General features: G+C 39.2%; 2 protein-coding genes across 2 annotated transcripts; both read left to right on the top strand.

The window, feature by feature from the left end:
* The first annotated feature begins 1,117 nt into the window (after positions 1–1,117).
* On the top strand, positions 1,118–9,685 carry fgf6b (fibroblast growth factor 6b). The gene is made up of 3 exons (XM_073838580.1): positions 1,118–1,705; positions 2,146–2,249; positions 3,876–9,685. The coding sequence occupies exons 1-3, from the start codon at positions 1,357–1,359 to the stop codon at positions 4,050–4,052; spliced, it is 630 nt and encodes a 209-aa protein (XP_073694681.1). The 5' UTR covers positions 1,118–1,356; the 3' UTR covers positions 4,053–9,685.
* A 1,116-nt stretch (positions 9,686–10,801) lies between these two features.
* On the top strand, positions 10,802–12,435 carry fgf23 (fibroblast growth factor 23). Its single transcript, XM_073838579.1, has 3 exons — positions 10,802–11,042; positions 11,203–11,306; positions 11,713–12,435. The coding sequence occupies exons 1-3, from the start codon at positions 10,802–10,804 to the stop codon at positions 12,142–12,144; spliced, it is 777 nt and encodes a 258-aa protein (XP_073694680.1). The 3' UTR covers positions 12,145–12,435.
* The last annotated feature ends 292 nt before the right edge of the window (positions 12,436–12,727 follow it).

The raw sequence follows: 12,727 nt of genomic DNA, 5'->3' as shown, positions 1-12,727 counted from the left end.
CCAAATATTGTCCTATCCTAACAAACTATACATCAATGGCTTATGACTGTTTTGCGGTCACATAGCCTATATAAAATATAACTAATAACCAATTTACAAATAAAGGTTTACAAAATGTGTATATATCTCAGTTAATCAGTTCATTTATTTAAATGTTTTTGTGTGTGTGTAAAATAAAATATAAAATAAGTTTAGTAGTTTTTAAATTAATTTAAATTATTATTATTTTATTTAGAAAGTAAGTAAAATTATAGTAAAAGTATAAAGATGATACAGTAAAAATATATATTGAGTAATGTTACTGATGACCATTTTTGTGGTATGGTTCAGGTGCTGAATTATGTTGATTTAGAATTAATAATTAATTTTGTTCCATATTCCAGAAGTGCCAGGCAACTGCTGAAATAATGCGATTGGCGCTTTTCACGCTGCCAACAACAGCGCCTCCCCAAGCGTCACTACCAAGAGTCCGGCTTCCCTGTACTCTCTCCGCGCACCTGGAGATCCGCGTAACGACGCGCAGCATCTGCTGACGTCCGGACATTGCGCGCGCTCCTAGCATTCTTGAAGGTGCGTTTTGCTCAGCATCATCGCGGAGAGATCCAGAGAGGCAGGCAGGAAGCCTCCCGGAAGATAAAAACATCACGGTGCACGGGGAACGTTATGATCGGCACGCATCGTGGGAGCGCAATATTCCGAAATCAGGTCGTTGTGTAAACTTCCTGCACAAACAGCCTGGGATGTGACAGACAGGGGTGCCATTGCTCTCCGGTGACAAGTGGACTGTTTTTACACCATCCTTCTAAATAAGGAAGCAGGGCTGTCAGACATATGACCACCGTCCCGATTTGGGCGCTGCCAGAGTGCCCATCACATCCCATGATCGCGCGCAAGCCGTCCAATAAGGCTCAGCATGCGACCCCCATTTCACACGTGGAGTGACAGCAGCGTCCCATCATCATCAGTCCGGCCAGTTCTGCTCGCCGCTCGCAACTTTCTTTCTTTCTCTCTTTCTCACTCACTCTCCCTCTCTCCTCCCCCCTCCCCTAATATGATGTCATGTAAGGATGAGGGTGGCTTCTGGGTGAGATAGGGATTTTGGTGAGTGGCATTCTCCACGACCCGAGGCTTTGGAGCTGCAAAAGATGGTCATCACCACCTTCTCCGCCTCAAGTCGTGTCTCCGCGCTCTCTCCCCGTTCTTCTGCCGCTCTCATCTCGGGCCACCATCGCATGCCCGAAGTCCTGACCTGCCTCGCTAAATTAAGCCTGCACCACCATGCCGAGGGAAGAAAAACTAGAAGAGGGGTATTTTTAGTGCCATTAATTTTGACCACGTGCCCCGAAGGTAAACCCGATGGCCATTGCGCAAAGGCTCCTCATCAGTATGTCCTGCGAGGCCAAGGAACAACACTGGCCAAGGACTGCCGTTCTGCTCTTAGGATTGCTCCTAGTTGGGATTGTGTCCTCCAGTCCGCTTCCGAGTAGGACTAACAGGACAACTTTACTGGAGAAACGATGGGAGAGCCTCTTCTCCCGCTCCGTGCTGGGGATCTCTGGAGAGAGACCAGAAGCGAACTGGGAGAATGACTATTTGCTGGGCATCAAAAGAGTGCGGAGGCTGTACTGCAATGTAGGCATCGGGTTTCATCTTCAGGTCCTCCCAGACGGCAAGATAAACGGTGTACATAATGAGAACCAGTACAGTGAGTTCACGGAATAATGCAATAATGAATTGCGCAGAGCTCTTTATTCTTTTGAAGCGACACTCGTCTTTGGAGGCAAAGACAAATCTATTAAAACACACACTCTCACACGCGCGCGCACACACACTCACACAGTATCCCTTAGTGCTAAATATCTGCGCTGGGCTTAAACATGACATGAATGCTGGGACGGATATAGATGCCAACTTATTTTTACACCGGCTCCTTGTGCGGCCCAGGAGCGCTTAGAACATGCACGACTCTCAAAGTGTGAGGGATGTTCGTCTTTCGGCAATAATGTAGTAGCCTAGTGGCGCGAGAGAGGCCATTTGCGCATCCACAATTGGCACCTGCAGAGGTTCCACCCACCGCATGCCTTGTTGTTCTGAGTCACGCGGAGACGCTTTGTTGTGTGTAACATGCTTGTTCTGTTTGAGCAGGTCTCATAGAGATCTCCACCGTGGCCAGAGGAGTGGTTAGCCTGTACGGTGTCAAAAGCGAGCTGTTTGTCGCAATGAATAACAGAGGAAGGTTGTACGGAACGGTAGGTGTGCGCAACCGTGTCGCCTTTCATTCTGCCTGCTAATGCAACGAGGCTTTGCATCCCCGAACATCGAGTGCGAGTGTGCCTGAGTGTGTGTTAAACAGGTGATGCTTCCATTGTGCGTTTTCAAGTAATTCACGACCAATGCATTTGGCACGTGAGGGGGTTACGCGACTAATAACAGTGTTTACGGCGTGTGCTGCATTGAATTATTCATGCCTTATAAATATAATGTTCTCTGGTTGTTCAAGCGGGACGTTTGACACAGCTGCACGGCTTTTGGGAATTATTATTAAACGGTGCATTAGATCCAGGCAGAGCGCCAAAGCGCTTTGCAAGCACGAGTAAAAGGTTTAGAATAATTGCTTGCATTAAGCCTATAAACTAACGCTTCATTATTTTTTTTTAGCTAGTAGTTGTAGGTTATTAGTAGAAATAGTCACGCATGCAGTGGGTAATTGCAGTTTTCATCTTTCTTTGCATTTTCTGCTAAATTGGGACTTAACTGGCCATATTTTGTGTAATAAAATATGCATAAATTGTAGTATTTTGTACAGCTTCTATTTACACGATGTTTTGAACTATTAATAGCAGTGGTAGTGATAATGTAGTTTGTTATTTACACGTAATATGTGTAATTTAAAGTGTGTCTGCCGGTTTGAAGGGTAAATGATACACTTGGCAGTCTTGGCTTAAGTTTGGCATATAGGTGTGACAAGCGCAGTGCAACACTGGTCCTTTGGGGCCCATGAGCACATGACAGCTCTATCCAAAAACTGCAGAGTGTTACAGGCGCATCTTCTGGAGAAGCAGAGATAAAGTAGATGCCACAGGCCGGTCTAGGAGTGATCATTAAATTGGTTTTTAATTAAAAGGCCTGTTTAGCTCAGGGATTAGTATCAGGTTAATACGTTAGGTTAATGGTTTTCTTGTGGAATCAGACACACCTGAAAGTTTCTTGGCAAGTTTGTTGTCTGCCGTGGGAAATCAGTCTGAGAAACTCATTAATTCAAGAGGTTAGATGTATCTTCACTCACTCGTGCATGTGTTGTTTATGAGTTATGATTTCACTAACTTCAACAGAAGCCTCATTTATTTGCTCAGATGTATGTCACTAATAGTCATGAGGGCAAAAAATATTGTGCATTGCAGTGTTATCATAGCTAACTAAAACTAAAACCACACACACATTTACATTTACATTTACATTTATTCATTTAGCAGACGCTTTTATCCAAAGCGACTTACAATTGGGAATACAACAAGTGATTCATCCTAAGGAGGCAGATCAACATAGGAAGTGCTCATAAAACTCATAAAAATGACAAAAACACACAATAAAATCACTTAAACTTTAATCAAATTTAAAAACAAAATGGAAAATAGTTATCTAATTTTCCTTGAGTTCATATCAATGTACTAAAATAACTAAAGCTCAAATGAGTAAAAACTAATTTTTAACAAACAATAACAATAAAAATAACAATAACACCCAACAAAATGACTAAAACTTTAACTAAAATTAAAATGAAAAAAATGCAAAGATAAAAATGAATTGAAAGAATTCACACTGGTGCCTCTGACTTAATGTTGCCATTTACATCCCTTCTCTTCTCCTCCTTTCAGGCTACCTTTAAAGACGAATGCAAGTTCAAGGAGACCCTGCTGCCAAATAACTACAATGCCTACGAGTCCTCCGTTTACAAGGGATTCTATGTTGCTCTCAGCAAACACGGCCGAGTGAAGCGAGGCAACAAGGCCACCACCGCCATGACGGTCACCCACTTCCTCCCTCGAATATGAGCAGACTCTTGCAATAATTCTTCATTTGCACTGATCTCCCAGAGAGATCTGAAAACTGACACTCAAACATACAAGGAACTGCAAGAATATCACCAAAATAGTACTTATTCTTTTTTTAATATGTATATTTGGATAGGTCAGCTTTTTATTAGAATCTCTGAATATGCTATCCGTTGCTGCTTACTTTTATTTATAGATATATATATTATTGATTATGGAGGTGAAGGCTCTCACAGCCTTTCTTTCTGTAATCAGGTGCTTGCCAAGAATCGAACAGACTCTAGGATGGATGTCCTCCTCGGCTTTTTACAGTGAAATTAAGTTTTTTATTACCTCAAAGAGCTACCTAGATGGTTTAAAAGGATGCATGAAGTTACGCTTGTTATTTTTAGTTCTGTCTGAGCCGACACAAGCATAACGAGTCCTTATTTTTTATCTTTGACTTTATTTTTTTTAACGTTTTTCTCATGCTGTGGAGTTGTGTGAGCACTTAAACGAAAGCAGATCTCTCTTGCTGCATGTTGCGCTGAGGTGCCTTGGCATTCCCACACACCGCCCCTTTAACATGCATGCTCTGAACGCCCCGGGGCGTCAGAAATAGGGCTGATATGTTAGCCAGGGCCCCGCGGGGACTGTCCCACAAGGGCCCTGGAGAGGGGTGAGGGGGATGGGTGTGCATCTCTACTTTATTTTACTTTTCTCTTAATTAGAGAACACCGTATGAGACGCGAGAGCGACTCGTAAACACTGATCATCTCTGGTGTTTGGCATCATCTGCTGTCGACTCAGAAATGAGGTGAAACTTTAGCCCCTTTCACATGTTAAATCCCAGTATATTGCCGTAAAAATTACCAGAATTACTTTTTACTTTTATGAGACCATTTGTACATCAGTACCAAAATACTGGTAAACTTTGTGATGTCAGTCATTGGAAATGACATAGTACTTTTTCTTCATCAGCTTCTATGTGGAGAAGCATTTTGGTTAATCTTTTCGCTTCTGAGTGATAGGTATAAGGGGATGATTATGGAAAACTGCTTCCTTTAAGAAATAAAAATAAAAAGGTAATTGCAACCTTTTATCACACAATTTGGATTTTTTTTCTTTCGCAATTACGGGTTTACGGCTAGTAAACATTTTGCAGTTCTGAGAAGAAAAGTCCAAAATGTTTATTCCGTGGCAGAAACAAAAAAATCCTAGAATTTTTACTTTTTTATTTTTTTATTATGTGGCAGAAACAAACAAACAAAAACAATGAAATGCAAGATATAAACAAGATATATATGCGACATGTAAACTGAAAGAAGGTCAGAATATTGATATTTCGCAATTTTGAGAAAAACTTCTGAGAATAAAGAAAGTCGCCATTTTATTTTTTAATATTTTTCATTCTGTGGTCGAAATGGGCTTCCATAAATGATCACACGGAACATGTTTTGCTCTTAAAACATGAAACGCCACACAATAGTATCCAAAACGCTACTAAAACTGATTTACCAGTATTTTTGTTGACACATGGTCTCTAAATGGTAATTTACCAGTACAGATAGTATGTGTGAAAGAGGCTATTATCTTTTCTAGCCAAACCCCTATTGGAGCTTTGAGGCTGTACATTTTATTTGTGGACTAGACTGTTTTTGCAATCAAAATTAAAAAAACTTTTATAAAGAAAACGGGAAAAAACTACAAAAAAGTGAGAAATCTACAGGGGAACTGATGCAAGCGCACACTGAAAATGCTAAACATGGCTGGTTCGATTATACTATTGCTTACCACAGGTTTGCCTGAACAAAAGGAGCACTTGAAAATAAGCTTTAAGCATTGCTGTGAATGAGAACGTCTTCTAAACCAATGACAATACTGTAAATACTGACTGTGCACTGAAAACGCCAGTAGCTCAGAGCTTTGTCGCTTGTTGCTAAAGGCACACTGCCATCAATGATGGTATCTGATTCAAGGGAATACGTGCAGTATATGTTTATTTATTTTTGCTTCTGGTGTGAGTGTATGTGTGTGCACCTGTCCATGTGGATGCCTGTGTGTGTGTGTGTGTGTGTGTGTGTGAATCCTGGTCGAGGGGGCAGTCGAGTCTGGCTCTTTCCTGTTGCTGCAGAGGCACTGCAGTGGCACTCGCCGCTGCTGCTCTATGCAAATGTAATTACAGGGGGGTGCCGTGTAGCATCCGAACTGAGGGATGCTCACTGTTTTTTATGATTTTGGTATGTCTGCCTTTGTTTGCATCAGGTTCTGTCACCAAATGTCACACCACCCTGTTCTTTAACCCTTGTGCTGTTCTGAAAACCTTTGCCTAATTTGGTGTTTCTGGCTTTTGGGAAATTGCTTGCTAATCTTTCATTTTCACCCAATCTTGGATTTAATCTTTTTGTTGACTTATTTTCTTTCAGTTAGCACAGGTTTTGTATTTATTTCTTGAACTTGGATTGATCGTAGGCCTCTGATTGAGTTTATGGACCTTTTTTGAGTTTTTGAGTAAAATAAACATTATTTGTGGATAATCTTGGCAATGTTTGCTCGGATCAGTGATGACTATAATCGATCAGTTCCAAAACAAATCCAAAACCCATGCTAATAAAAAAAAAACAAGTTGATAAAAAGATTGAGATCCAATATTTGTCAATAACATAGCACAAAAATAAATTTATAAGCAATATTTTGTTTATTTTAGAGGTGGAACAAGGTTTTTTTTTGGAAAGTTGATATATCCTTTTAGTCCAATGCGATAACACTGAGAAAAAGAAAATCTCTCCGAGTCAAAATGACTGGAACACAGCATGAGGGTTAAAGGGAAATCGAAAGGAATGACGCTATTTTAGAAAGACTTATAGCCTGGTTGTTTGTTCTGTCTGTTTGAAGTATGTGGGGGTGGAATACCTGAGCGGAGGCCACACTGGTGACGTCTCGCTCACACATGGACAATCTTGTAAAAGCCACGGTGCACAGAAGCCTTGAGATTCCAATAGTAGCACAAGGGTTCTTTATGGTTTTCCATCCAACTTTAGTCCAAGGTCGTAGCCATAGAGTTGAACCGTTTGAAAATGTCCATCCAAGGTCTCGTTAGCTTTTCTCAAGTCCATTGTGGTCTCATTGTCATTTGTTTGGATCCATGCTGGCTTTTGCTGTATCTGTACTGTGCTCTACATTTAGTTAAAGTTGCTCTTAACTGAATTTACCAATGATCCATTGGGTTTCACTCGTGTTCAAATTGGTCATTTGCGCTGAACAACATAAAGTTGCTTGGTTTTAAAGTGACTTCTGTATGAGCTGTGCTCATACATATTTTTTGCCTCAAAATTGTCCCTATTTTTACTTTCTTCATGTCAGTTCCTGGTCTTACTGTGTATTGGTCTTATTGTAATTTATTGATCCAAGTTATTCCAGAGAAAAAATGATAAATGTTTGTCTCTGTAACATGTTAGCAAAATGATATACTTTTCATGATTGAAATCATGTTTGACAGCTTAAATCAAGTCTAATCCTATTTCTTTTTCCACGTTAAATATCCATTTTCACTCAGAAGTTCATCACATTGGAGAAGTAACATGAGTTACTATTTTATGTTAACTTTTAGCATCTGAAGCCGGACTTTTCAGATCACCATGAATCCAAACAAATCCAACCTGATTTCATTAGGAAATGTATTTTACATGGTGGTGATTTCATATTAATCTGATTAATTTGAAAAAGTAAGCACGAAGCTTCACTCCTAAACCTAACCAACAGGTTGCACGAAAATGTACTAATATGAATTAGCCACCAATTCGCCAAACATGAAACAGCTATGGATTGCAGTGAGATAGTCTTGGCTGAATCCAGTAGTGATATGACCTTACTTTGCTATTCACGCTTGTTTGCTACAATATGAAAAGGAAAGTTTTTGTGAGACTGACTCCCTCCTCTAGCGCAGTAAATATATCAGACCTCTGCAGGACTGACGCAATACTTTAGTGAGACAAAAATGGCTGATCATCTCTTGCATCTGCCAAGCTGCTTGTTTTGTGGTCTCATCTGTACAGAGATGTTTCAGTATTCAAGGGCATTCAGTCATTACTTGTGCATTAGCAAGTTTGTCAATAATGTGCCATTGAGGACTGTATTTATTTGCCTCAGAATTCATATCACTGTGAGTCCCAGTGAGGCTTGCACACTTAAAAACAATAAAACACATTTATTGGACAGAAAAGTAGCTATTTAATAGCTACAGTCACCACTTCGTTTAATGATAGCAGTGCAAGCAGAAACAGGTTCAACATCATTAGAACCTTATTTTATAACTATGTGTAATGGGTTTGGCAGACTGGTACTAAAATACTGCAAGTCAACCTATATAATACTATTTTAATACAGTACGTCTTCTAAATGTGTTTTAAAATCTCGAGCACTAATGAAACATTAAGAATAGAGGAGTGAAATCAGTTTCTTTAATTTGTGTCCTGATTGTGACACCAACACCATCTTAAGTCTGTGAAGAATGAGTGATGTGCGTGAACATTTGGGAATCGGAGCTATCTCATCTGCCAATGTATGTTGCTTGGATTTATAGCAACAGCTGTAAAAATGTTTATTGGGCATAGAATATAGACACCAGTTTCCTGGTACACTCTGGACTCATGAGAAAAACGTATGTGCATGAATGACTGCAAGCTGTCACCGGCTGAATCCTCCTCACATATGCAGGGAGGGGTTGGGAAATCTTTGGAGCACTGGAGGCATTAGAACGGGATGCCAGTTTGTGGCGCTGCAGTGTCTTTGTTTTGAAATGGCTTTGTGTGGCTGATTCTGTTACTGAGGGAAGATCCCATGTCTGTGAGGGTTCAATAATTATTTAGTGTGAATTCTGGATTTTTCAACTTTCTCTTTTCTTTTCTCTTTTCTTTTGCTTACTACGTACTAACTTGTATGTACTTTCTTTTATGAGAAATGGAATCTAAAATAGGTATGCAGACTTAAGCACTGACCCAAAACCACAAAGCACACTGACCACAGACTGATAACTACCAGATATAAATTACCCAGAACCACAGAGCAGATGTTATTATTTAAATGATTATTTTAGTGATTAATGACCCAAAATACTTTACCATTAATTTTGATAATCAGCAGTTTTCATTCTACACATCAGTAAAATCCAGGGTTTTGTGTGGCTGTATTTTCTCTTTGTTTAAATGTTTTGTGTTTCTGTCTGCTCCTCTTTATAAACACATCTCTCACCCCTGCCTTAGTTATGATTACATGTAATGATTTTGACAGTAGGAAACTGAGGACATGATCGTGTGTTTCTGAGAACAAGTGCTGTTGCTATGTATAAATACAGATATATTTGAGAAAAATATTTTTTTCCTTTACTTTTCTACGTATGTGCTGTGCACAGCAGTTTAATCATATTCCTGATGTTAATAAAACTATTTTCTTTTTTTTTTTCTTTTTTTTTCAGATGCGTGTGTATTTGTTTCACATTTTAATTATGCTCAATGTAGCAAGTATAGTGAGCAGTCATGCACAGTGCCCAGAACTGATTCTTTTCTAGAAATAATGCTGTCAGGATGTCACACTCATACAGGATCATTTATACAACATGACAACAGTTCAATAAAGACTTGCAAGTAACTCATAAACTTCTTTCCTGTCATGGTTATTTGAAGTTTTTGTCTGATAGGCAAAAGTCAGAGCTTGACAGTGAATATGACATCCCTTGGATCCATTTCATAATGTTAAAAATTTGTATGAAACATTTACATTTTTAAGAGATAATCATTACTTCAAGCCCAAATGATGGTTAATACTCTAAAATATAATTTTAAAAATAAAGTATTTAAAAATAAATCATATGATAAAAAATATAAAGTGTACAGTCATTGGTTTACTGCTATATCATATATTATTATATATTAATAAGGAAAATAGTTCATTTTTAATGTTGTATGTTTGTCTTTATGTATTTATTTATTTATTTTAACAATTTCAACGTTATTGCACACAGGATAACTTTTGGTGCGTTGCTTGTTGAATGAGGCACAAGTTCCCTCTTCTGGCCAACATGAGGAAGTTCAGATTTGGGTCATATATGTTTACATTATGTTTACATTCATTGATTTTTTTTTTTAAATCCAAAGCATCTATTCGTTTAGTATACTAATCATGCAGTCACTTACATCAGGAAAAAAGGTACAAAATTGTCACTCAGGCGGTACCCTTTAAAAAGGTACTAATTTGTACTTTTAAATATGTGACATTGTGGGGTAAATAAGGTTAAAAGATGTACCTTTTACCTTTCCTATCTTAAGATACCGCCCCACCAACAGCCTTGTACCTGTTTTATAGGTTAGACAATTCTAAATTTATAAACAAACGTACAAATGTACGTATAGCCTACACCAGAGTAGGTTGATTAGCAAACATTGGGAGACAACCAAATGACATGCACAAAAACTATTAAAATGTACGCTTGTTTTCAGCTTTGTTTAGACAGCAAGATGTCAGGACAAATAGAAAGTCAAAGCTGTGCCAAATTGACAAGCCAATTATGGTTAACCAGTCAACTACCTTCATAACAAACAGAAGGTGGACATGTTGAAGCCGCCTCCTCACATCCTCTGGCTCTGCGGGCGAGTGTTGCGTAAAGGAGTGGCACAGGATGCGTTTAAATAGCCGCGCTCACCAACTTTCACGCATCACAACTTCTTCAGCTCTGCACACTGGTTTTACGCATCCATACTTTGCGCTCTGTGAAGATGCGTTGCGCACTTTCCAAACTGCACATACTGAACTCCTCCGTCCTTGCGCTGTGGATCACGGCTCTCCAGGGAATCAGACCTGCGGATGCTGCCCCTAACCCTTCTCCCCTCCTGGGCTCCAACTGGGGGAACCCGCGGAGGTACATCCACCTTCAGACCACTTCGGACTTAAACAACTTCTACATGGAGATCAGTCCGAATGGACATGTGCGCAAAACTACAAACCGGGGGTCCTACAGTGAGTATTCTGTTTTTGATCAGCACAATAGCCATATTTTGGATATTAGTTGAGTCAAATAAAAATCAAGCTCTCAAAAGATTGAATCATGAATAATAATTGTTATCTATCAAATAAGTTTCTTCACAGCTTACTCCTCTTTATTTTCTGCATTCAACAGGTGTAATTTTATTGAAAGCAGAGAGCAGAGACCGTCTGGCAATATTTGGTGTGAAAAGTAACCGATTTTTGTGTATGGATGCAGGAGGAAATCTTTTCACATCTGTAAGTATTCATCTATTATAAACAAGTACATTTAAGTTGAAAATATAGTATAAAAAGTAAGGTATAATAAAGGTATATAAAGGTTTAAGTCAAAAGTATGATTTGATATTACTAAAACAACTCTACCAATTGCAGGTCACCACTTTTTACAGTGTTACATCTACAAAATTTATAGCCCAAACTGTAAAACAAAAGTTCGCATTTAAACGTTAAGAATTGTAAAAATGCTAAATATTTCTTAATTGGCTACTTCTTAAAACCACAGCTGCGTTTTTCTTTCTTTCTTTCACCATAAATGTCACATATTTGCTTTTTAGAGGCTTACTCTTGAGAGAAGAACATGTATATTTTCAAAACTAATCATTTTTATTCATTATTTAACTATTTTTATTTTTTATGCCTTCAGACGGTTTGCAATAAGGAAGACTGTCTTTTTCACCACAAACTTTTGGAAAACCACCGGGACGTGTATTACTCCACCAAGAATGGCATTCTGCTTAACCTGGATGGGGCGAAACAGGTGTTTATAGCGGGACAAAACCTCCCTCAGTCCTCTCTCTTCTTATCAGAGAAGAACACTGTTCCGCTGGAGCGCCTGCAGCACCGGGAGAGGAGAAACCGACAGGTGAATCCATCAGACCCGCTGAACGCGCTCCGCTACGGAGAGGCGTCAGACTCCAGAGCTGCTCAAGAGGACGATGGGGACTTGGACTTTGAGCCGTCAGAGGGTCAAAACATCTCCAGGGAAACCCTGGTTTCCCCTTCCGATGATGACCCGTGGGATCTTTTTCACGACACGAGCCCCGGCAGTCCCCGGATTTCAGCAATTATCGGATAAAGTTACAGATCATCCTTGGCGTGACTGTTGAACCGCCGCTGCTTTGCGCAAAGTCGATGCGCCAACGTTAGAGTGTGGCAACATCATATTTTCATCATAAATAAGATGAGAACGTATATTTCAAATCAATTTCACGTGTACACTCTTGAAAATAAAGGTTCTAAAATAAAGGGTTTTGGCAGCAATGACATAGAAGAACAATTTTGGTTTCCCAAAGAACAGTCCTTAAAAAAAACAACATTTATTCTTAATGTGAAGAGCATTAAAATGATCCTTTTCCACTATAAAAACCCTTTTGTGCGATTTAAATATTCCATGAATCTTTTTAGAACCATCAATGCCCCAAAAGAACCTTTATTTTTAAATGTGGATATCTACAGTTTGTTTAGGCTATTGTGTATCTCCATCTCACCAAGAACCAAAACTTGTTTTTTTATCAATTGCCACCATGAATTTGTCTTTGGTGCTGGACACCATCGGTGGACAACAATTGTCAAACCAATAAAGTATTTATTTATTTAATGAATTACATATGTTTTATTTATGGTATTTATGTTTGCTTTAAGTGTTAGATGTGCAGTGA

This window comes from Garra rufa, chromosome 4 (assembly GCF_049309525.1).
Source record: "Garra rufa chromosome 4, GarRuf1.0, whole genome shotgun sequence".
Lineage (NCBI taxonomy): Eukaryota > Metazoa > Chordata > Actinopteri > Cypriniformes > Cyprinidae > Garra > Garra rufa.
This window is presented reverse-complemented; position numbering and strand designations above follow the sequence as displayed.